The sequence below is a fragment of the Schistocerca cancellata genome, chromosome 8 (assembly GCF_023864275.1).
Source record: "Schistocerca cancellata isolate TAMUIC-IGC-003103 chromosome 8, iqSchCanc2.1, whole genome shotgun sequence".
Lineage (NCBI taxonomy): Eukaryota > Metazoa > Arthropoda > Insecta > Orthoptera > Acrididae > Schistocerca > Schistocerca cancellata.
Window position 1 is genome coordinate 425,751,442 of NC_064633.1, and position 26,530 is coordinate 425,777,971.

Genomic DNA, 26,530 nt, shown 5'->3' on the forward strand with positions numbered 1-26,530 from the left:
AACAGTATATCATCACAACTGTATCTGAATATCACACTCTGACTTACATTTACAACAAGTAGCCAGCAACACCTAATACAACTTCTGTCCAAATCATTATGAATTTCCCCTGCACTACCTCAACAACAACACATTCTCACACACAACAACACCAGCAGCAGTGTCAGATTGCTGCTCATCCTACCAGACAACTCATTTATGTACAAGGAGATCTGGAATGGTCCTACCCCACTTCTCTGGGGTCGTCCTGATATAACCTTTATCTCTGATGAACATTCATTATCCAAGGTACTGTAGTGGATTCTATCATTGAGAAGTCTTCAAGTCAGTCACGTATTTTGAGAACTTGTTTCATATACTGAACCTTTGTTAACTAGTCAGCATTATTGATATGGAGAATAAGAATTAATTTTAATGCCACTACACAAGAAAAGAAGAAATTATTCCACATTTAAAAATTTGACATCACTAACACTTGTCAAACACCATGCAAAACAGCTAGCAACTTACAAATGAAAAAGTGTAGTAGTAAAAACCAAGGCCTTCAACAAACTAATTTAGGTACATTCAACACACTGATTTACAAGTTACCTGCTTTCTAGGCGAATCTGATATCCAATAGCCTCCCCAATCTTCTCATCACGCTCTGCAGCCACTCTCTCAGCAACTGACACTACAGACAATCGACGTGGCTGTGTGCATATAATGCGACATGCTTTTCCTGTCAGATGTCCATTTTCTAGAATGAACTGTGGAACCTAAAATCATATCAAAAAGCAATTAACACACTTTTAACTAAGGCTACAAATGAAAATGCTTCAGCAATGGTGAACTCTTCTTGGGCTATTAGCTGAATCACTGCACTATCATCCACGAACATTTTTACATCTTTGCATGAAGATGGCTAGAGGGAAAATGTTGAAATTTTTCTTCAAGACAATGTTGATACTTGGTTGATAACCTGGGAACATTTCGGCAGTGAAATCTGCTGTGGAAGCATGTATTCTCTTACAATGCTCTGCTAATCTGGCCACTTGAAATGTCTCCTGGCCCAACTGAAGTTTAATTCTGTCAGTACCTCCATACTATATAGTCAAATTTCACAAAAACTCCCTCCTACTTCCTACAATAATAGCAGTTTCATTTTTGCATACACTTTCTAGGTTTCATCCTCAAACTAACTCTTAGGCAGGATACATAGAACAGATCCTTTAGTTAAGGTCAGTATAAAATCTATAGAAGTTATATTGGAATGAAGATGGACAGAGGTAAATCTATGAGAGAAGACACAAAATGTTTCATATTTGACAACAATTCTGTCACCCTCAAAACTTTTAAGTAAGATCAAAGTTCTATTTTAAGCCTGGAACTTGAAATACATGCTAAAGAAATGCCTGAGTAAATTTCAAACAGTGGTACCATTTTTTTCATAATATTTTCCATGGTGACAGGAATATAAAAATTGAGTAATGGTTTTTACACCAAATTCTTTTGATGAAATCTACATATAAATAATTTGAAAAAAAAAAAATTCTGATGGAATGAAATCATTAAAAGAGACAAAGGTTGTTTCTGTGGAGAGATTAACACTCTGGAAACCAAGCCCAAGCATAGCTCTGGCCACAACACTGTGTTCAAAAGACCGGCCCTGAGTACAGCTTGGGCCACGATTTTCTTGATACGTGAGCCACTTGTCACTCGAAAAACTGGACTCATTTTGTGTGAGAACAATGGATGGATGCCTTGCTACCTGCCCCTTGACAGGTGCTGATTTCTATTGTCAATTTCTAGAATTATTTCAAAAGAAACATTTGCATAAGTAACAGCTACTGTCATGAATGGCTCAGCCAATATGAGGTCATGTTGACATAATTTAGTGAATATACTCCTTAGATTTTGCAGTTTACTGTAATTCTGCTACAAATATGTCAAGTCTGTTGAGTGGGATAGAATTTTGGAAGCTCAAGAGGAAGAAACTGGTCAATAACTCAACTCACACTTTTTTAAAAGTAGAATTATACTTTTTATCACCTTTATTTTAAACTTTGTGAATCTATCACATAACTAAAGTAAACATGAAAAATAAATCTTGAAGTTTCGTCTATTTTTTAGTAACTACATTTGACGAGAAATCAGTTAGGTGTGTGATGAAATGAAATAAATTGTGACATTGGTAGCAACTGGACACTGAAATGAATTCAATGGCAATAAATAAAAATCTGTGCTGGACCAGAACTCAAACTCAGATTACCCAATTTACGTTAAGTGGTCACCTTAACCGCTTCAGCTATCCCAGTACGCTTTCCATCCAACCCAAATTCCCCACTTGTCACACAATATTTACTTAGCGCCCATGTCCACCACACTCATCACTTGCCACTCACGCTGGATTCTCACAAAGGTTGAGGAGAAAAAGTGAATCTGTACTCAAATAATGTCCAAAAAAGACACCACAAGCAAATAAAAATTACATATGTGCCAGTGATGCTGTACATAATGGCAAATATGGCCAGACTTCTTCGCCCATCATGCCTCTAAGTGACTGGTCTATTATTAGAAGCAAGATAGAAAGTATTGAGCAGAAGAATAAACACATATGTGCATGTGGGAAATGCAAATTTGCTAGAACTGAATAAGAATGGAAGCCAACCTAAATCATACTTTGGAGACAGAGACAATTACTATGAATCTGAAGGCATTTATGTCCGCCCCGATAGCTGAGTGTTCAGCACAGCTGTCTGTAACGTTAAGGGGCCTGGGTTCAGTTCCCAGCTAGGTCAGACATTTTCTCCACTCAGAGACTGTGTGTTGTGTTGTCCTCATTATCATTTCATCACCACCAGTGGAAAGCAACGGGAAACCACCACTGGAATGATTTGTACTCCCTAGATGCTCATGCGGTGGACCATCTGACAAGGCTTCCCCCATGGCAAGACTTGCCATATGGCAGAACACAAAGATGTGGTGGACCTCTCTGACGAGGCTTCCCCCATGACAAGACCTGCCGTATGGCAGAACACAAAGTTTGAAGGCATTTATTCACTATTGGTTCTATGAAGGGTAATCCAAATGGTACCGAGGACAGCGTTACTTCTTACCTCAGCCCATAATGACAAAAGCTTAAGAACAATGAATATTTGCTCAAAAAATGTTGTGAAATTGAATCTTTGTAGAGATGTTACTGTACTCCTCTGTTTCCCTTCCAAATAGTAAACAGATATTCATAGTAAACTAGTGCTTGGTATTGCTTCATGTTTACTAAATATATATGGGAATATGGGATTGGATAATATCCTAATCTCCCCTTCTGCCTCTCTCATGGTCAATCACCTTGTCTCTCTGTCCATCACCTCCTCCCTCCTCTCTCTGTCCATCTCCTCCTACCTCCTATATCTCTCCATCTCTTCCTCCCCCTTCAGTCTGTTCATCTCCTCCTTCCGCCTCTCTATGCCTATTTATCCCCCACCCCGGCCCATTTCATCTTCTTCCCTCTCTCTGACCTCGGGCCTTGCTTACCGTTATTGCAAACAAAATCTTGATTGGGAAATGAAGTCATTAAAATGAATGAGTAAATTGGTTGGCAACGCTGGTATACGGGTATGAGAGAGACCTCTCAACCTGCTGGACCTGTGAGGACAGTAGCTTCAATGACAGTATTATGCATCATTTTAATCTGTGAATGGGTAGGATTACAAAGTTTCAAATGGCTCAGATTCTGTACTAGTACTGGCCAACAACCCGTAAATACTACCCTCCTGTTTTATATCAAAACCGGCTGCAAGGAGGTAAAACAAAACCACATTGTTGTGTAGAGAATTTTTGTTTAAAATTATATATAAAGATTAAGAATATATTTGGGAGAAACCACTTGTGTAATGGTTTAAATTCCCTACTATAAAACTTAAAACTGACTGTGAGAAAGGAAACAATACCACACATTATCACAAGACACATAGCACATCAGAGCACAGCATTTTCTTTCTTGCAGTTGGTTTTCACAAAAAATCTGTACATTGTTGTTTAAAAAATATGTACTATATGTCAATCCGAATTTTTAATAGAGTATTGTATAAAATGTGAAGTAAATAACTCTTCCACTTTTCAGGATTTTTGCTAATACTGTTATCACATAATACTTTTTTTTTTCATCTAAGAAAATGTAAAGCCTATGTTGGCTCAAATGTTTATCAGAATATTGTGTAAAAATGTGAACTAAGCTGCTCCAGAATTTTTTGCGATTTGTGTTAGCAATATTTCCTTTTTATATATTATATGTATTGAAAAAGAACAGAATCCTATGTCTGTCTGAATGTTTATTTAAGCATAGCATAAAAATCTGAATAAAATCTGTTAAGAACTTTTTGAGATTTTTTAACAATGTTTTGTCATCATGTAGTACAATAGATTTCGAATGAAGCATTCGCATGTCCATAGTAACCATTTCATTTTTCCTTTTATTGTATCTGGTCAGGATACATATGTAATAATATCAGCCATTCAAATATCAATTCAAATGTTTTACAGAGTTACAGTAAGATTAAAACAGAAAAATATGTATTCTAGGTTTAAGAAGTGCTAAATTATCTTAGGTGCAATTTAGTTACACAATTCTACATCTTCAAGATAAGACTGAGTAAATTAAATCCTTCTTTACCAGAGCTATGTGTCTCCCCTCTGACAAAAACAGAAGGGGAAGTGTTTTGGACTTGGACACAGCCACAGTTATTGCTGCCACTGGGTTTTGGTGCATTCACATATTGCAACATTTGAAGAAAATGAGACAATTTTCCAGTTATCAGCCTCATATCTTTCAGAGTGCGGCAGTGGTGAGACTATGCAGTTTTGCATATTAAGGACATTGTCTGAAAGCTTAGCAACAATTTCAGTCTTGTTTGAATGTTTGTTGACTGTTCAACAGTTCAACTATGAGATGAATCTCTACCTTTAATTCTTGCCTTTGCTTCTGCCCATTATGCCCACTGTCCACAGTGAGACTGAATGCAGCTTGATGAGGATGGCATGTGACAAGAGAAGGAAACTATATAAGCACAGCAAAGATGAGTGGAAAATCATTATAGTGACAACAAGAGCCTCAAATGGAGAAGTCAACTGACATAAGAGACTCTGAAAAGGGATAGATTTTTATGGACCAGCACCTGGGAAGAAGCATCACAAAATCTATGCAGCTGGTCAGCTATCTGCATCCTGTAGTGGCGGGCATCTAGTGAAAATAGTGAAAGACAATGAAACCAAGAGCTGGCACCAAGATGTTAGACATCCACATCTCCTCACATGACATGGCGGTCAGAGACTTCCCGAATCTATACAGCAGGATAAGCAGTGATCTGCATCAGATCTAATGACAGACCACAATGATGGTGCATGCACAAATGTTTTAGAGCACATCATTCACTACAGATTGTGAATATGAAGCTCTGCAGCAGACAACCCTTAAAATGTTCTCTTGTTGATCTACTGACACCATCAATTATGATTTCAGTGGGCTCAGCATCACTGAGATTGGTCCTTGGGCCAATAGAAATGTGTTGTTTGGTCAGATGAATCACATTTTTTGTTACACCAGATTGATGGTCATGTCTGGATATGTCATCATCCAGGCAAATAGCTGCCCAAAACATGAACCATGCAACAGACACAGGCCAGTGGCAGCAGTTTTTTGCTTGCGGGACTTTTACTTGGAATTCCAAGGCACCATAACAGCTACAGACTAGGTGAAAATTACTGTGGATCAGCTGCATCCGTTAATGCTTGATGTCTTCCCAAGGGTGATAGTATGTACCAGCTGGACAGCTGTCTGTGCCACAAAGTGAGATTCATGCTATAGTAGTTTGAGGAGCATGATAGTGAACTAGTACTGATGTCTTGGGCACCTAATTCATCTCATACATTGTGACATCTTTTAATGCAGATCTGAGGTACATTTAAGTGTGATGACATAAGCAGAGTTGTCCACATCAAACACATCATAAATACAAATTACATAAGTAGTACCATATGAACATTGTTATCAATGACACCTTTATAATCCACATTCGACTCATCCACTAATAACAAATTTTATTCTCTGTAGAAGGTGGCTTGTAAAAATGGGCAAAGCCCAAACGTAGTCAACCAGTAGATAAATAGCAGCTGTGGTGTTAAACATTTAAAAATGTATTTTCTTCAACATCTAAGAGCTGCAAGATGTGATGTATTGAAAATTTTTATAATAAGGAAACTCAATATTGGGCTGAAGCAGACACTATGAACTTTGGAACTCTAGGCAGCTGTTTTTTGGCAATCTAAAGTTGACAGATTAAGTGGATATGCTGAGTCACAGACAGGCACAACACGAATACTGCTACAAGTAATCTTTCGGCCAAAAGGCCTTTTCTGAATTAGAAAACACATTCTCTCTCTCTCTCTCTCTCTCATGCAAACACAACTTACATCCAAATGACCACTTTCTCTGGCTGCCGAAGTCACACTCAGTCTTTTTGTTGCGCCTGTCTGTGACTCAGCATCTTCACTATATAGTAAGTAGCAACCTATCCTTTTCATAATACTGTTATTATTCCATCCTGGATTTTCCACTGTTTACAGTTGATAGATGTCTGTTGAAAGCTCTGATGAGTCATATATTACTTTGATGAAATTAAATACAGGTTCTGACATTGGCTGAAAGCTGGCACTGAAACGAATTCTATGTTGAAAAATGAAAGTTCATGCTGGACTGGAACTCAGACCCTGATTTCCTACTTCATGCAAGCAGTCACCTTAACCACTTTGGCTATCCAAGCAAACTTCCCATCCAACCCAATCCCCAACTTCTTGTGAGCTACTTACACAGCACCACCAGTGCATCATACTTACTGCTGGCCGTCAAGGTGTATATATTTATATCTGTGTGGTTCCTGTTCTTTCTTTAAAGGTGACAGCCTACGTAAAGCAGGAAATCCATGTCCAAGTGCCTGTCCAGCACAAACTTTCATTTGTCGCCCTTGAATTCATTTCAATGCCCGACTGTGGCCGACGTCAGAATCTCTATTTCACTTCATCACATGTATGTATGGCTGCGGGATCATGAACGGTGCCTGTCCATTCAGACATTTACATGCAGATGCACTCTCTCAGAATCAGTTTGAGGCTGCCAGTTGTAAGTATGGTGGGCAGGGGGTGCTATGTAAGTAGTGTATGACAAGTTGGGTATTTGGGTAGGACGGGATGTGTGCTCAAATAGCCAAAGCAGTCAAGGGGACATCTCACTAGTGCATGAAATCCAGGTTTGACTTCCAGTCAGGCACAAATTTTTACATGTGACCATTAAATTCATTTCAATGCCCATTTGTGGCTTTCAGAAATTGTTCCACTTTACCACAATACGTATGGCTGCACAATCAAGAATGGCATCTGTTCTTTTGTTCATATTCAAAAGAGCAGACACCAAACATACATAAATAATGTTTATTTGCTGCTTTATGTATGGGGGTAAGTCAATAATTATCTGCAATAGTACAAAATCTAAATTGAAATCTTTTTCAATGTATTCATTCTGCTTTTCAATACACTTAGTCCACACTGCACAAGTTTTCCAATACCCATTGCAAAAAAGGTTTCAGGTTGTGCATCAGCCACATTTGCACTGCTACCTTTGCCTATTGATCAGAGCTCATCTCTGGTTGGAAGTTTTGACTCCATATTTCATTTTAAATGATGATTTGTTTCAGAAGCATGTCATCTTCTTTAGCATGATGGTCCAGTAGGTGCGAACACAAACCCACACAGTCATGCTTGTGCTCTCTATCCAGTTGTTTTGGAACCTACCTCGCACACACTTTGTGAAAGTTTAGTGTCTTACGCACGATTTCATATTCAGTACCATGACTAATGTGCATATGGGTTGGCACATTATCAACAGTCACTTGCCTGTTTTTCAAAATCAAGACATGACTTGTTCAACATGGACAACAGTTGTGGTTGTAGCTGGATGACCCACTCTTTGCCCATCCTTCACACTCATTCGACCACTTTTGAACTTTTCAATCCACTTTGCTGTGAAAAAACACTGTTATAGTATTTCACTGTAAGTCTTCTATGAATTGCCACTCCAGGTACACCTTCAGACCACAAAAAGTGGATCACAGAATGCTGTTCTTCTATGGTACTAACAGAGAGAGGCACAGCCATCTTAACATTGCAACAGCACAGAGCTGACTGATGTGATAATTCAGCAACCATCACAGAGAAACACAATGGTGCCATATCATGGCTGGTGATCATGCAAAGCCGTAATGCCAAACAAAAAATAATTAAGCAAAACTGCAGATTCTTATTGATTTAACCTTGTAGATGATATTCTAATTGCAGGGGATTCTAAAAGCAAAGACATTGATATTAAATAAAAATAAGTTAGAAACAAAATTTTGAATGTGAGCAAGAATTCTTCCTGGCAACTAATATAAAGGAAACCAATGGCAAAATGTTTCTTGTTTTTATGATAAGGTCTTTATCCTAGAGGATCTCCTAACTATGGATTCAGCAGAATAAAAAGTACATCAAATCTAACCTAATCTTACTCAATGAGCTTATCTTCAATATAGAAGACTGCAAACCTTGTAAACCACTGACCAAGTGCTTGTGGCGACATGATTAAACAATAGACCACACAGAGAATTACCGGTAATAGACTTCTTAATGTATGTAAAGACAACTACAAGACTAGACATCACTTAACTATTTTAGGAGACACCAAAATAAGGCAATGTAATTCTACTGCAAAGGTCTGAAATGAATTCTTATGCTATATTAAAGGATCATTTGATGTTGGTATTGTGTTACAAGAGGGAATATTCAAATTCTCTTTACTGCCACACTGACTCTGATCAGGGAAGCAAAGAGGGCTGAAGATCTACAACAGGATACATACTCTAGGATTTTGGATACTGTTTGTTGGGCAACAAAGAGGCAGACATGTGTTTCATTCTCACCAACAGAAGCAGAATATATTGCTTTGGCAACAGCTACAAAAGAAATTCTGTGGTTGAAGAATCTTCTTGAAGAAATTAAAATATTTGTCAAGACTTAAACTGTTTATGAATGTAATTAGTCATGAATATGTCTGTTACAGAAAGGTGAATGTAAATGACTGAAGCATGTGGAAATTAAATACACTTTTATGCAACAGTTGTATGATGAAAGATATCTGGATGTTCAATACATCTGCTCCAAGGAACAAGTTGTAGATACCTTAACAAAAGGATTTATGGAGTGTATAGCTCTATAGATTGTCTTTCAAGATGGGGATAATGAAATCTGAAGATACTTAATGCATTAAGCACACACTTGTAATCTATCACTAAGTATGGTTAAGTTTTGAGAAACTCTTGAGCACAGTTGTTAAATTGAATGAACAATTTAATAATTAAGTTGTGACTAATTTTCTCTTTACTTTGATACTGTCTCTTTGCTGTGATAAACTGTATGTGTTTCTCTCTGCTTTTGACTGTGGTTCAGTATCTTGTTCGCAGTGGTGTGATGTTATGTGAGTGACTGACTGAGATGTTTTGAGAATGATGGAGAGGTTTTGTCAGGACGAACTGTGAGAAACAAAAATTTTAAGTTTTTGGCAAGACGCATGTTGGTTTCAGCATCATAGTGCTTTGCTAACCACGGTGGTATGACCTAGCCATCCTGCCTCCTTTAAAAAGACTTACCTAGCCCTTCATAGGAGGACCTACAATTTAATGTAAACGCCAAATCACAGAGCTATTTGACATTTTTAATTTAAAAATCAATGCCAGATGTGAAAGAAGCAATAAGTGATGGGGAAATTCCTTGTACCAACTGGGGATCAAATTCTGGGCCTTCAAAGATGTGTAATCTGGTAGTTACCCACTAAGCCACAGATGTCATAGTTTACATGGAAGTTGTTGCTATTATTGTGGTCATCAGTCTCAAGAGTGATTTGAAACAGACCTCTGTGCTAGCCTATATTGTTGTGCACAACTTTACGCATCTATGTAACACTAAGCACCCCACATACATTCGAGCCTGCTTACTGTACTCAAGCTTTAATTACTTCTGTAATTTTTACTCCACATACTTTCATTATACCAAATAAATTATTATGCCTAAATATGTATCCTACCATACATCCCTTCCTTTAATGAAGGTGTGACACAAAGCTCTTTCCTACCCAAATTCAGATTAAGTGCCTCTTCATTAGTTACTTGATCTACACATCTAATCTTTAGCACAAGTCAATGAAAGAGCTGCTTTCAGAGAGTTCAAGATACAGGTGAATTACACCCAAGACGATACCACGAAGAGATGTGTATGAAATCATTAAAAATATGAAAAAAGGAAACATACAAGATTATGCAGAAAGCAATCTTTTCATTGATTCAGTATGCAAAATACAAAATTTAAACTACCATGACAGTGAATATGACTACATCTGCAACATCAGAAAGAGAATGTTTCATATTTGACCTCAAATGCTAAAATTTGTTAATAAATCCCAAAGAATTATTGTCCCATGAAGAGTAAGTTTTAAAGATACACTGATATTTTCTTAGAGAGTACAAAAATGTAGAATTTTTCTTTCCATATTCAAAATTGCAAATAACAGACATGAAGTGTACCAATGATCAGCACTTCTTTCAAAATATGCACTGCTCCCCCAAATCCTACCTTTTTTTTTCCAAATCTGAAAGATAGTATTGTACTACTCTCTGTTAACGTAACTTGTTTCCACAGCTTATTAGATTGCAGTGCAAGCTTTTGCAGAGTTATTGAAAACTGCCAGCGGAACTCTGTTTGAAGTTTTCTAGAAATCAAGTAAAGAAAACTTTAACTTTCCATATAATTGTCACAAGTTTGAAACAAGTTTGTAATGAGATGAGCAGCCCATTTCTATTTCTGCTTGATCTGATTTCACAAATAAACATGAAAAAAGTTTTTTTTAGCCTATATCTATACCCTACAACTCGATAATTTTGCACTGTTCGACCGATATGCTAACATCACTAGGTATGTCCCCTCATCCTGTGTCTCTTGCAATTTTAGCAATCCAGTTACAAAACTTGTCCTATATGCACTGCCAGAACTACACACTCAACCATATCAAAGACAGAAGGTACACAATCTGTAGGAAACCAACCTATAAGACTATATATGCTTTATTAACAGTAACAGTGGTTAAAGCATTGTATTGGGGTTGAGGTCTCAAAGTTTTTTAGTATCCACATTTCTTCAAATCACTTGAAGTGAATTCTTAGTGGTACCTTATGAGTTTGTCAGTTGTTTCCAGTGACTTCAACGGTGTGTTAAAACTCTGAACTTCCCTCCATAAACCGACCAATCCCAGAATTTTACACTGCAACAACCACAACCAACTGATCAATGAGAATAAATGAATGCAAATGAACTGTCTATAGCAGCAACAAAAAATATCCTTTGCTGAGCACTGCATCTCACATTTGGAAAATGACTTTCCAACAAACTCTCAGCTACACCCAGTTTAATTCAAAATTACTCTCTTTTCCTTTGGCCCCTCTACACTCCTCTGTACTATTCACTCCATCCCTTGTCAAGTTGTAGTCACTGTCATTAACTCTTTGTTTCCCCTCAATTGCTCAAGTTTGCTCACAAATTGCCTCAATCAACGTGTGGATTCCTTTTACTGCCCTCTCTTTATCCAATTTTCTGCCTATTTATATCTCTCTACTTACATCTCCTGATGAAGCACATAAATAAATAACAAAATTATGGTACATTGAACAAAAGGTCCATAGAGTAAACCACTCACCTGTGTGGTCTTTCCTGAGCCAGTTTCTCCTGCAATTATAACAACCTGATTATTATTCACAACTTGCAAAATTTCCTCCCTCATGTTCCATATTGGGAGCTGCTTCCTATAAGGCAGCAATTCTTGGTTGACGGAATATGGAGGTACTTGTGGTATGGCATTGTTGAGCCGACCCATTGTTTTGTTGACATCCTTCACTGTAAAAATGTAACACATTAAAGAGCATATACATGACTGTGAATAATAAAATTTAAGGCTTTAATGTAAATATAATCCCTGCTCTGGGTATTAGAAATACAATTTATTACAATGTGTTGTACTTCTCTCACTACTATACTAGTTACGGCACAACAGTAAGTTAATCTTCATCACTGTCTCCTTCTTCTTCTTCTTCTTCTTCTTATTCTACCTATTCTTTCTATACATATATGAATTAAAGTCCTGCTACCACAGTTTCTGTCTGTATATTCAGACCAATCTCATGAACTACCGTAGGGAGTTTGATAGGTTTTTTACTAATGGATACACCGATTGTCAGCACAGGTGATAGGTGTAAGACAGCCAAACTGTGGTGCCAGGCCGGCGTGAGCTGTCCCTACCATGAGGCTGACAGGAGCTACTGCCAACTTTCTAAATGACCTGCAATGCAAGACATACCAAATATTGTCCTGATAAAAACATGTTTTCTGGTATGGACTTAACATTTAAGAGGCCTCAAGAGAAATTATGGAAAAGACCACACAGAAAATGTAACCAGTGTTGTACAGCCACTTGAGTCAGGCAGCGAGCAAGTGGCTGTAACTCATGCCAAACTAGTCCTGCAATCAGGCAGACCGGTTGGCGGAGTAGCTCACAGCTTCCATCAGTGTCACAAGATGTCACTCCAAACACCAATTGAATATGGAACACACAGCATTTGTGCTTCCTGAGAACTTTTCTGGATTGCACTGTTTAAATTGCTGAAGCTGTATGAAAGTGATGGTATACTGTTACCTAACATTGTTTTCTGAATTTTAATCATAACTCTATGCAGTGGCTCATAAACAAAATTAACACTCTGCCAAACAAGTCTCGCTGGTCGACATGTAGGTATCACAAAATCTGGCCATGTTCAGTGTAAACATGCTTCGACAGTCTGAATTTTATCTGTAAACTGTCGAAGTATTCGTAACAAGTTCCTGAATTTACTGTTGTCCATGAAATTTGTCACACTCAAAGTGTTCTTGGGACCAAAAGCTGACTGAAACCAGAAGTAGAAAGCCCTGAAATACATAGCGAGTCATGGAATATTGGATAGCCACTTTAGATGCCATATGAGGTGGAGTGTTCATTTTAGTTGGCAATAATATTGACTCTCACTATATAACAGAGATGTTGAGTCGGAGACAGGCACAACAAAAAGACTGCTGGGAAAGTGAGATTTAGGTCAACAAGGCCTTTGTCGAATATAGACAATATAGACAAACACACACACACACACACACACACACACACACACACACACACACACACACAGAGAGAGAGAGAGAGAGAGAGAGAGAGAGAGAGAGAGAGAAAATTGCGTGCGCGTGCAAACAAAACTCTCACATACAAGATTACAGTCTCTGTTAGTAGAAGCCAGATTGGGAAGTCTGTGTAACAGTGAAATTATCTGGTCACATATAAAAGGTGTAAGTGAAATCGAGTTAATTGTTGGATGTTTACATCACCCACAGCATTCCGCTGCAACAGTTTTTAGAGTCATTTGAAGAAAGTGTGCAATACTAGTTAGGGGTGACTTTAACCTATTAAGTATACTGTAGACTGGGATATCTATGGAATTACTGTAGACAGTCTTGTGAAGTACGTTTGAACACTTTTCCAAAAACTGTTTGAGCTATTAGTTTGGTAGCCCACATGCAATGGAAATATTTTAGGCTTATAGCTACAAACAGGCCAAACCTTATCAATGGCATCAGCACAGAGACAGAGATTAGTAATCATCATGTCATCATAGTGACTATGGTTACTAAAGTTAACAAACGTATCAGAAAGGTTACGAAAGTGTTTCTGTTAGAAAGAGTAGATAAACAGTTGTTAGCATCTAACTTAGACAGAAGTGACATTCCAGTATGATGGACATAAGCGAATTATGGGCAAAGTTTGAACAGACCGTAAATCATTCTCTGGAGAAGTACGTGCCTAGTAAATGGACTAAGGATGGAAAAGACTTACCATGGTTTAACACTGAAATTATGAATATATTGAGAAAGCAAAGGCTGCTGCACTCTTGGTTCAAAAGAGAATGCACAAACAACAGGCAATCGTTAATAGAAATTGGTGTTCCTGTAAAAAGATCTATGTGCGAAGTGTACAACAGTTACCACCAACATGTTGTTTTTGTGGTCTTCCGTCAAGAGACTGGTTTGCTGCAGCTCTCCATGCTACTCTATTCTGTGCAAGCCTCATCATCTCCAAATTACTACTGCAACCTACATTCTTCTGAATCTATTTTGTGTATTCAACCCTTGGTCACCTTCTACAATTTTTACCCTCCACACTTCCCTCCAATACTAAATTGGTATTCCTTGATGCCTCAGAAGGTGTCCTTCCAGCTGATCTCATCCTCTAGTCAAGTTGTGCCACAATTTCCTCTTCTCCCCAATTCAATTTAGTACCTCCTCATTAGTTACACAATGCACCCAACTAATGTTCAGCATTCTTCTGTAAGACCACCTTATGAAAGCTTCTCTTCCCTTCTTGTCTACACTGTTTATCTCCATGTTTCACAGACTTCCTAACACTTAAATCTATACTCGATGTTAATAAATTTCTGATCTTTAGAAACGCTTTCCTTGCCATAGCCAGTCTACATTTCATATTCTCTCTACTTTGACCACAATCAGTTAATTTGCTTCCGACATAGCAAAACTCATTTACTACTTTAATTGTCTCATTTTCTAATCTAGTTCCCTCAGCATCACCTGATTTAATTCGACTATATACCATGATCTTTGTTTTGCTTTTATTGATGTTCATATTATATCCTCCTTTCAAGACACTGTCCATTCTGTTCAACTGTTCTTCCAGGTCCTTTGCTGTCTCTGACAGAATTACAATGTCATCGGCACACCCCACAAAGTATTTATTTCTTCTCCATGAACTGGAATTCCTACTCCAAATTTTTCTCTTGTTTCCTTTACTGCTTGCTCAATCTACAGATCAAATAACATTGGGGATATGCTACAACACTGTCTCATTCCCTTCTCAATCGCTACTTCTCTTTTGTGCCCCTCTACTCTTATAACTGCCATTTGTTTTCTGTACAAACTGTAAATTACCTTTCGCTTCCTGTATTTTATCCCTGCCACCTTCAGAATTTGGAAGAGAGTATTCCATTCAACATTGTCAAAACCTTTTTCTAAGTCTACAAATGCTAGAAACATATGTTTGCCTTTCCTTAACCTATATTTTTATTTATTTATTTTTTATAAAGTTGTAGAATCAGTATTGCCTCATGTGTTCCAACATTTCTATGGAATCCAAACTGATCTCCCCCAAGGTCAGCTTCTACCAGTTATTCCATTTGTCTGTAAAGAATTTGTGTTAGTATTTTGCGACAATGACTTATTAAACTTATAGTTGGTAATTTTCACACCTGTCAACAACTGGTTTCTTTGGGATTACAATTATAATATTCTTCTGGAAATCTGACTCCACAGCTCATGGTCTAGTGGTAGCACTCTTGCTTCCCGCGCACGGGGTCCCGGCTTCGATTTCCGGCGGGGTCAGGGATTTTCCCTGCCTCGAGATGACTGGGTGTTGTTGTGTTGTCTTCCTCATCATCATTCATCCCCATTACGGTCGGAGGAAGGCAATGGCAAACCACCTCTGTCACAGCAGGCTATCTTCATGTACATCCTCTTCCATTTCCATAATATTGCCCTCAAGTACATTGCCCGTCTATAGACCCTCCATACACTCCTTCCACCTTTCTGCTTTCCCTTCTTTGCTTAGGACTGGTTTTCCATCTGATCTCTTGATATTCATACAGATGGTTCTCTTTTCTACAAAGGTCTCTTTTAATTTTCCTGTAAGCCCTACCTATCTTACCCCTAGTGATATATGCTTCTACATACTTACATTTGTCCTCTAGTCATCCCTGCTTAGCCATTTTGCACTTCCTGTCAATGTCATTTCTGAGAGGTAAGTATTCCTTTTCGTCTACTTCATTTATTGCATTTTTACATTTTCTTCTTTCATCAATTAAATTCAATACCTCTTCTGTTACCCAAGGATTTCTACTAGAAGTTGTCTTTTTACCTACTTGATCCTCTGCTGCCTTCACTATTTCATCTCTCAAAGCTACTCATTCTTCTTCTACTGCATTTCTTTCTCCTGTTCTTGTCAACTGTTCCCTAATGCTCTCTCTGAAACTCTGGTTCTTTCAGTTTATCCAGGTCTCATCTCCTTAAATTCCTTCCCTTTTGCAGTTTCTTCAGTTTTAGTCTACAGTTCATAACCAATAAATTGTGGCCAGAGTCCACATCTGCCCCTGGAAATGTCTTACAATTTAAGACGTGGTTCCTATATCTCTGTCTTACCATTATATAATCTATCTGAAACCATCATATCTTCACAAAATATCTGGCCGAGAACCCGAGAAAATTCTGGTCCTATGTAAAATCACGAAGCAGGTCTAAGGCTTCCATACAGTGACTCATTGACCAGTCTGGTGTAGCAATGTAAGACAACAAAAGAAAAGCCAAAGTTTTAAATTATGAATTTAAGAAACTGTTCAAATGGCAGAATTGAACATTGCACATAACCCAATAGGGAGGACATGGTAAGAGGCATTCCTGGCATAGAGAAGCAACTGAAAGAGTAGAAAATAAAATAAGTTGCCAGTAATCGGAAAGCATGATTCATCTGTAGAGAAGACCACAAATAGAACACCAGTGCAACCCATTCTTGAGTACTGGTCTAATGTTTGGGATTCCCATCAGGCCAGATCAAAGGAATACATTGAAACAATTCAGAGGCGGACTGTTAGATTTGTTACCGGTAGATTTGATCAACACCCAAATATTATGGAGATGTTTTTGGAACTCAAATGGGAATCCCTGGAGGGAAGGTGATGTTCTTTTCGAAGAAACTATTGAGAAAATTTAGAGAACTGGTATTTGATGCTGACTGCTGAAAAACCCTATTGTCACCAACATACATTTCACGTAAGGACCACGAAGATATGACATGAGAAATAGGGCTCGTATGGAGGCATATAGACAGTCATTTTTCCCTCACGCTATTTTTGAGGGGAACAGAAAAGGAAATGACTAGTGGTGTTACAATGTACCCTACACCATGCGCTATACAGTGGATTGCGGAGTATATATGAAGATGTATATGTAGACGCAGATACTTACTGCTACCCATGCAAAGCTGGAGCATGTCACTTGTTAAGTATAACACAGCATACAAATAATAAAAGCAACACATGCTTGGAGACAAAGAGGGTCAAGCGAGGTATATGACATCAATGTGAGGCAACGAAGTTTTATCTTTAAAACAAAACTGGGGACAAGCAACCACTCACTTGCCCACATAAATGATGAGTGGAATGACACTTCCTAATAAGGGAAGGAGCAGGGCTTGGGAGAGGGGGGGAAAGGTTTAAAGGTAGATTGGTAGCAGTAGAGTGAAGAGGAGATGTGGGACATCAAGGGGATATAGGGAGTTATTGAGAGAATTGTGCAGATGACACACACACATGCTTGCTCTGCATGTGTTCCCTCACATTTTTGTCAAGCAGTTTTCTACTATGCTTTCTCCACCCAACTGCCCATATACACTGCCCTATCCACTTTCCTAACTTGTCCATCAGTTACTGCAACAATCACTTCATTCAAAAATTATTTCCATTATTTTTCTTTTCATTTTTTATACCTCTCTCACAATATTTTTCCTTCAAGCAACTTCACTAAAGACCACTGTACCCTCACCAATGTCTTATCCAAAATCCAGTATGTCAGACTCTACCTGTGATTCCTTAGTATTCTTCACAATGGACATACTGCCATATATCACTGGTGGGCACAAAACATTTCATAAAGATCACCACCTTTTCTGAACAAATATTATATACTCCAATCCTACATAATTGCACCTTCTAAGTATGTACCTTCACTAACCACCTCTGTTTATTCTGTGGCAGTAATTGCTAGCATCTCACCTCTGAGATGCTCAACACCACATATGGGATCTTTCTAAATTATGTATCACTCCAACACTACCCCCCACATCCATGGCATACTAATACATATCAAATAATCACAGTTATCCAAACCCTTCATCAGCCCCTTGCGGCTTGGAGATTCTCCTTTGGTAAACTAATCTCTCGCATGCTTAGAAACTACCTTCAAACCTCGCAAAACAAATTATTCCCAAACACCTTACACAGACTCTCAACACTGTTCTCAACCTATCTTCCTAAATCTGAATGTTGCAAATGTCTGTCTTTTCAAATGGTCTTTCTTTGTCCCTACACCCAAGATTAACAATATTGGTCTTATCAAGGATTTGTTTTCCTTTCTGTTCCCTTCAGCGGAAGCATTTTTTCACCATCCATGCTACTGAAAACAGTTACTACAAAGTACAGGATGAACCTAAATTATGATCCTACAACTTTACCTCCAAACCAGACCCCTAGTAACCCGCAGGTATTCCTCGTCTCAAACTCAGTTTTACTTTTCTTTCCTAAATCCACTGCCAGTGAATATTAAGATGTGTCCTCACAACAGTGCAGTGACACACTGCATTCAAGGAAGAAGCAATTCAACAATGTATCAAGTGAAAAGTATCTGAAAATCTTCAAGAAATTAATTCTGTGTGTAAAATGTCATTATCGACTGTAAACGATAAAATTTTCCGTTTTCAAGCCTCAACCCTTTGCAGGGAAAAAAACTCGAAAATTACATCCATTATCAACACACACAAACAAAAAGCCAAGTTGAATTTCAACCCTATGGAATGAAAGACAGTGAAGAAGGTGTGCAACTTATATAAATGCTCTTCCATGGATGCACCTGTCACAGTGATGTCACTGAGATCATTAATGCAACCCGGAGTGGACACTGTCTAACTGTTCAGAAAAATGGTGAAAAATTCCAGGGGCTCTACCCACACATAACAGGGGGCAGTGATATTGGTACAGTTCAAACGGCATGTTAATCACAAAGAGCCATTTAGAATCATCATCCAACTGAACCTGTAAATAGCCTTCCAATAAATCAGTTCTGTAGAAAAATTGGTTTCCAGAGAGCTTAGCCAATAACTCATCTACACAGAGCAAAGGATAGATATCAATGACAGATTGAGCATTAATTGAAACTTTAAAGTTACCGCAGAGGCAAAGCTGACCATTCGGTTTTTTAATAATAATGAGGTGGGTTGACCACTCACTCGATGTAATAGGCTGTGTGACTCATAAAGACATTAGCCTGTCCAATTCTAATTTCATTTCATCACAAAGTCCCAATCGAATGGGTGCACATGGAAATAGTGTGGTCACATTGTACGTTTGAGGGTAAAGTGGGCTGCAAAATTAGTGGCACAACCTAACCAATACAAGAAGAGAAACGAGAACACAGAGAATCTACCTGCTGGTAAGGGACCTAGTCAGAAACGAGGTGCACTGCATCTGAAATGGGAAAACCAAATGCACTGAAAGCATCAAGGCAGAACAAATTTGCAGTACTAACATCATCCACTACAAAAAAAAAGTCAAGCAACAAAACCAATGTTCACTTGTAATTCATCAAACATTGAGTAACTGGAGATAACACCAAAGATCCCAAATATACAGAAGTTTGTGAATTCAGTAAAGTCAAGGCTGTAGTCGTGCCCGCACAGCACACTGTCTGCCACACTTCGATAAACAATTTGTTATGATTCATAAGCACTGGAGACACACAATTAACATCCATGTTCATGTCTGCAGGAGGAGGCTGGGAATGACACACAGAAGCTGTTTGTCTTTTTTTCCCCCCTACATCTGTTGCAAGTCACCCAGCACTTAGGCCATCGGTCCTCTCACATTGCACGAAACAATATGGGCGAGATGAGAGCATGGAATGCTGCCACTGCTGTGTTGGCACATTGCTGTCCAGTGCAATGTGCTGTGTTTGTACAGCTGCCACATTATCCTCCCCCTGAGAACAGATACATACCCGACAACCAGGAACAGGAGCCACTGCAGCAATGTCACACAAAGCCAGCACAAGATACCTCGAAAGAATGAGCAATATTTAACACATCAGCCAAAGATGGATTCCTGCACTGTAGTGCATGTTAATGCTCCTCCTTGTCAGGATTCAACCAAATGATGGCTCCACAGACCTTACAACCAGCATAGGAATGATGACGAGCATCAGTAACAAACTGGCATTTGAGAGAGAGGTCATAGAGTTTGTCAACCCAAGCCTGGTGGAGTTGTTCATGAGGACAATAGAACTCTACACATGCTGCACTGACATGCATGCATTTATGGTATTAATCTGACAACAACTTACATATTTTGTCAAAAGGAAGTGGCACAGGTTCCTAGAGTGGGGCTAACTCGCACAACAACTGGTAGAGCTGAGGAGAAACCAAAGAAAGGAACAAAGCCTTAAACATGTCTGCATCAGTGACATCAAAAGCGAGGAAGTGTTGCTGAAGCCACTTCTTGTAAGCCTCCCAGTCTTCAGCTACATCATCATAAGTAGGAAAGAACGCCAGGTACCCCGACAGTGAGGAAGGCTGCATAGTCAATGTGACTGACAAGTTCATGATAATAACTGTAAGAGCCTGCTGCTGCTCAAGGAGATTGTAGCACTGTCTCCATGTACAGAATAACTGAAGGAACAACCAAATAGACTGAGCACATTGTAGTGAACACTGCACTCATCACCAATTGTGTCACACAGTAAGACACAAACAACAGCATGGCTGCAATGAACCAAAGCTTATTCTTTTTCCACACACAAGTGACAGCAGTTGAAATTGGAGACACAAACACTGAAACAAGCCTAGTGCTGATACAAGCAGTTGCTGACAATTAGTAAGGACACAATGAAAGCAGGTGCCTGCTGCACTATGATTATAAAGAGGAGGGCTCTGGTAGATGGCATGACAGACGCCGTGCCATGTGCCCAATTCATGTGCCCCACCACAGGCTGCCTTAGGTGGCCAGCCCGCACAAATATAGTTGGCAGAGTATTCAAAGTGTAGCACACCAACAGTCTGGTGTCACGGTGTGTATCCAAGTATTATATATAGCAAACAATCCTGTTGGCAGAACATCTGCAACTGAGCATTATAGCAGAAGTTGAAAATACCGCTTCAGTTGTAAATTACTTTATTTTCACGCGACCGGTTTCAGACTGGTATAAGCCCACCCTCAGGTGCAATAGCTGTGCTGTGGTCCCCGTAACGCCGCGTGTACCAGGCACAGTGTGCTGCAGTACACCGTGCCTGGTACACGTGGCGCTCGGGGACCACAGCAAAGCTACGACACCTGAGGATGGGCTTATACCAGTCTGAAACCAGTCACGTGAAAATAAAGTAATTTACAACTGAAGCGGTATTTTCAACCTCTGCTATTACATACAGGGTTATAGCAGATATATCAGAATGGAGATCCCTGAGAGTGATTAAAAGCCGCGCACGAGTGTATAGATTCAAAAAATGACAAACTACTGAGAGGACTGGAAATTTTTATAACACAAAATATAATCAAAGCAAGTAATGAAAGACAATTCTCACAGCTGAAAAGAATGCAGAAGGAAGAATACCAAACAAATCTCTATCATATACACCAAAAGGTAAAGAGCTATTGGAGACCAAGGAAGTATTGGTAACAGTTTCCTCTTTGATCAGAAAAGGCAAACTGCACATGCTCTTTCAAAGACGAGCGAGGAGAGGGAAGGAGGGGGGAAGGAAGAGAATATGACCACAGCAGCACAATGTGAAAAGAGAAGTATATGTACTGTTGAAACATTTTCTGCCAAGTTGTTGCTCAATTTTTGCATCAACATTACTTTTCCTCCTCACCTTGCAGTATTGTTGGAAATTCAAAATAAATGGACTCTTTAGTTGACTTGCTCATTCTGAGTAATATGGGGCCATCTGTAAATATTCAACTCGAAGAAAGACAACTTCTTAGGCAAGATCGCATTTGCAAAATCTTTATGTACAATGACCAGTTTCAGTAAACTATAATCTGATCTCAGTACAGGCTAACACATGTGCCCAATTTCAGTTATAAATGTACTCCATATCTTAATTAGTTGGACACTTGATGTAAGATGCACAGGCATATCAAAGTTAAAACCAGTATGTACAGTACATTCAAATGATTTACAAAATGTCTGGCAATTATCCCAAAATGCTGTCTTATGGTGTGTTTACACTGAGTTTAAAGACACGTTTCTGTTCACAATACTATTCCATCATAGCCAACAACTTGCTGACATACTGTTCATTGCTTGTGCCACCATCCACAATAGTGACAAACCTTTTTATGTACCGGGTGATCAAAAAGTCAGTATAAATTTGAAAACCGAATAAATCACGGAATAATGTAGATAGAGAGGTACAAATTGACACACATGCTTGGGGGGTTTTATTACAACCAAAAAAATACAAAAGTTCAAAAAATGTCTGACAGATGGCGCTTCATCTGATCAGAATAGCAATAATTAGCGTAACAAAGTAAGACAAAGCAAAGATGATGTTCTTTACAGGAAATGCTCAATATGTCCACCATCATTCCTCAACAATAGCTGTAGTCGAGGAATAATGTTGTGAACAGCACTGTAAAGCATGTCCAGAGTTATGGTGAGGCATTGGCGTCGGATGTTGTCTTTCAGCATCCCTAGAGATGTTGGTCGATCACGATACACTTGTGACTTCAGGTAACCCCAAAGCCAATAATCACACGGATTGAGGTCTGGGGACCTGGGAGGCCAAGCATGACGAAAGTGGGGTCTGAGCAAACAATCATCACCAAATGACACGCGCAAGAGATCTTTCAAGCGTCCAGCAATATGGGGTGGAGTGCCATCCTGCATAAACATCGTACGTTCCAGCAGGTGTTTATCAGCCAGGCTGGGGATGATGCGATTCTGTAACATATCGGTGTACCTCTCACCCGTCACGGTAGCAGTTACGAAACCAGAATCACGCATTTCCTTGAAGAAAAAAGGCCCGATAATGGTAGATGTGGTAAATCCAACCCATACCGTGATTTTCTCGTCGTGCAATGGAGTTTCCACGACAGTTCTAGGATTTTCAGTAGCCCAAATTCTGCAGTTGTGGGCATTGACAGACCCTCGGAGCGTGAAATGAGCTTCGGCGGTCCACAACACATTACTCAACCAATCGCCATCTTCCGCCATCTTTTGAAATGCCCACACCGTAAATGCCCTCCACTTCACTAAATCGCCAGGTAACAGTTCATGATGCTGATGGATTTTGTACGGATAGCATCGAAGGTATGCCTAAGTGCCAAACAAACAGTAGTGTATGAAATTCCGGTGCGACGTGCGACTGCACGAGCGCTGACTTCCCCGTGCATAGACGAACCCGCTACAGTCTCCATTTCTTCCTGAACTGTCTAAGCAGCACTACGCCTTATGCTCGGTCAGCCACTACGGGGTCTATCGTCTAAACAACCCATGGCTTCGAACTTCAAAATCATTCTCGCCACAGCTGCATTTGTCAACGGACCTTTACCCGTTCGAATCCCCTTCCTAAGGCGATAGGATCGTAACGCTGAACTAGCACATTCCCCATTCTGATAATACAGCTTTACTACAAGCGCCTTTTCAGGTAATGTCAACATGCTGCGACTGCTGGCGCATCTGATTCTCTCTCTCATTACAGCTCCTTTAATACACGATTGTCATGCGCAGTCACTGACGTTACGCTGTACAGCGCCATCTATTGGACATTTTGTGAACTTTTTTTTCCCCTAATAAAACCCCATGTCATTCCAAGAATGTGTGTCAATTTTTACCTCGCTATCTACATTATTCCGTGGTTTATTAAGTTTTCAAATTTATACTGACTTTTTGATCACCCGGTATATATCCACTTTGTCTGCTACACTGAACTGGCAACACAGACATTAAGATGCATGAAAAACCTGCTTTTTCTTAAAATGGAATGCAAACTACCCAAACTATATTCATCCCATATTTCATAATGAGAGCAGTTAGCAACTTCCAACAAACTTCACACATAATTTCAAACCTTCTCTAATCTTTTTCTGCCTTAAATTCTTAACGTCAAATATTTAACACATTAACTCACCTTTAAAATAATCAGATGTTTGAGGCTGTTTTACACATGGGAGTTCGATTATTTAAGGAATCAGACATTTATTGGTACTACAGAAGATGTGGCAGGAATGACATGCTGTTTGAGCTGAATTTGGAAGATGGTTCTGGTGTTCACAAGTTCATTAGGATATAGCCATCTGATTTAAAAATTCTAATGAATATCATAGAGCCAGTGTTTGAATGAAGGACATAAATTCCAGAAAAGCAATTCCTGGGAAGCAAAGACTTGCTGTTACTCATTTGCTTCTGGCTATCAAAGACTTACATATTTATTTCAAAGCTAGCCATACTTAAAATAGTTCCTACAGTTTGTGAAGTAGGACAGGGCTAAACAAACCACAGCACTGCACAATGGTATTTAGCAGTAGCAGACCAGAAACGATGTTCCTTTGATCTGTATGGAAGCAGCTGTGGAGCACTGTTGTGTGTCCGCAACATGTTGCCAACATCACTAGTTCAGCACCACCCATGAACAAAGTTGTGAATGTTCTTCAATAAAATTCTTCAGGGTATCAGACCGCATCGTCATAATTTAAAATGCGCCAACGTTTTGGCCAGCGTTGCAGCTAGCCTTCCTCAGGGCCTTAGGTTAAACTGCTAAATGAAACACACTTGGTTCCTTAAATAGCTGCACGAGAAAACCGTGTCATTACTTGATTGGCTGTAAAAGGAGGAGGAGGAGGGGTGAAAGGTATGCTTTATTGGTGTTTCCTTTACTATCTGTCATTGGCTGAAATAGCTGTTTTCTATTGGTCTTTATATTAATCCACCCCATTGGAGGAGACGGACGAATAGCGAACAGGTGATGGCTGTGACGTCACACTGTTTACATGCTGTCCAGAAGCCGGCTGCGGCGTGCCATTGCTTTGTGTGCTCGCGACCACTACTGCGGCTCTCCGCGTGTCTGCATGGGCCGCCACGGCTCTGCCGCTGCTCCGTAGCCCTGCTATAGCAGGCAGCCAAGACCTCGGAAGCATGTACCCGTCCTCTCTATTCATGTTGGCGGGTCTTTTGGCTATTTCTATCGCCTCTCTAATCTTTCTTTTGAAAGTGAGAGGCTGTTTCGCCAGGACGCGGGCTTCTTGAAAAAATATTGGTTTCCCGCACTCGTCTCGGTGTTCCGCCACTGCTGACTTAGTGTGTTGTTTCAGGCGGATATATCTTTCATGTTCCGAGAGCCTTGTGCTAATCGGACGTCCCGTCTCACCTATGTAGACTAATCCACACGCACAACCAATTTCATACACGCCAGCTGTGTGTAGTTTGTCAACTGCATCCTTGGTAGAACCGAGCATGTCTGATATTTTGTTACTGCTTCGGAAAATTGGTTTGATGTCGGCTTTTCGTAGAATTTTGCCAATACGTTCGGTGACCCCTTGTACATATGGTAACACAGCAATGCTCTGTGCCTCCTTCTCCTCTTCCCTATTAGTCTTCTCCCTTGTCGACATGGTGCTGTCTATCGTCTGCTTCCCATAGCCATTAGTTCCGAAGATGGACCTGAGGCGTTCAAGTTCTGTCTTCAGATGTTCTTCCTCGCTTATCCTGTACGCTATCTTCGTTAGCAGGGCGGACTTCTTCTGTGTGGGGTGATGGTGGGAGGAGGCGTGAAGGTACCTGTCCGTACTGGTTGGTTTCCTGTACACTTTGTGGCCAAGTTTACCATCAGGTTTTCGATAAACTTCCACGTCGAGAAAAGGCAGCACCCCATTCTTCTCTGTTTCCATTGTAAACTGAATTTTCCTATGCTGTTGGTTAAGGTGCTTGTGGAAGTTCTGTAACTCCTCTTCTCCGTGGGGCCAAATGACGAAAGTATCATCGACATAGCGAAGCCAACAATTTGGACGTAATGGTGCGGACTGGAGGGCTGTTTCCTCAAATGCCTCCATGAAGATTTCTGCTGCGATGGGCGATAGGGGTGAGCCCATAGCTACACCGTCAGTTTGTTCATAAAATTGACCTCTCCACTTGAAATAGGTGGTCGTCAGACAGTGGCGCACAAGCTCACATATATCAGGTGCCATGCGTTCTTCTAGGATGTTCACAGTATCTGACACTGGGACATTTGTGAATAGGGATTTGACATCGAAACTAACCATCAGATCTTCGTCCGTAACACGCATTTCCTTTAGGAGAGACACGAAGTGAGTGGAATCCTTAACCTAGGACTCGGTTTGATGCACTAGGTGTCGGAGCCTAGGTGCCAGTTCTTTCGCTAGGTAGTAGGTCGGCGAATTTATACTGTTTACTATGGGCCTTAAGGGGAAGTCGGTTTTGTGTACCTTCGGTACACCATATATCCTTGGTGCCTGTGTCACTTGCGGGATGAATCTTCTGGCCTTGTCGAAGTTGATTCTAG

At 39.7% G+C, this 26,530-nt stretch overlaps 1 protein-coding gene across 2 annotated transcripts in view; it reads right to left on the reverse strand.

The window, feature by feature from the left end:
* The window catches only part of LOC126094763 (3'-5' RNA helicase YTHDC2-like), a 287,438-nt gene that overhangs the window by 219,187 nt on the left and 41,721 nt on the right, over nt 1-26,530 (reverse strand). For both annotated transcript variants that reach the window (XM_049909315.1, XM_049909314.1), the window contains exons 4-5: nt 11,810-12,006; nt 592-758 (exon numbers count right to left, since the gene is read on the reverse strand). In XM_049909315.1, the coding sequence (XP_049765272.1) occupies nt 592-758; nt 11,810-12,006 (364 nt within the window). The remainder of the gene's footprint in view (nt 1-591; nt 759-11,809; nt 12,007-26,530) is intronic.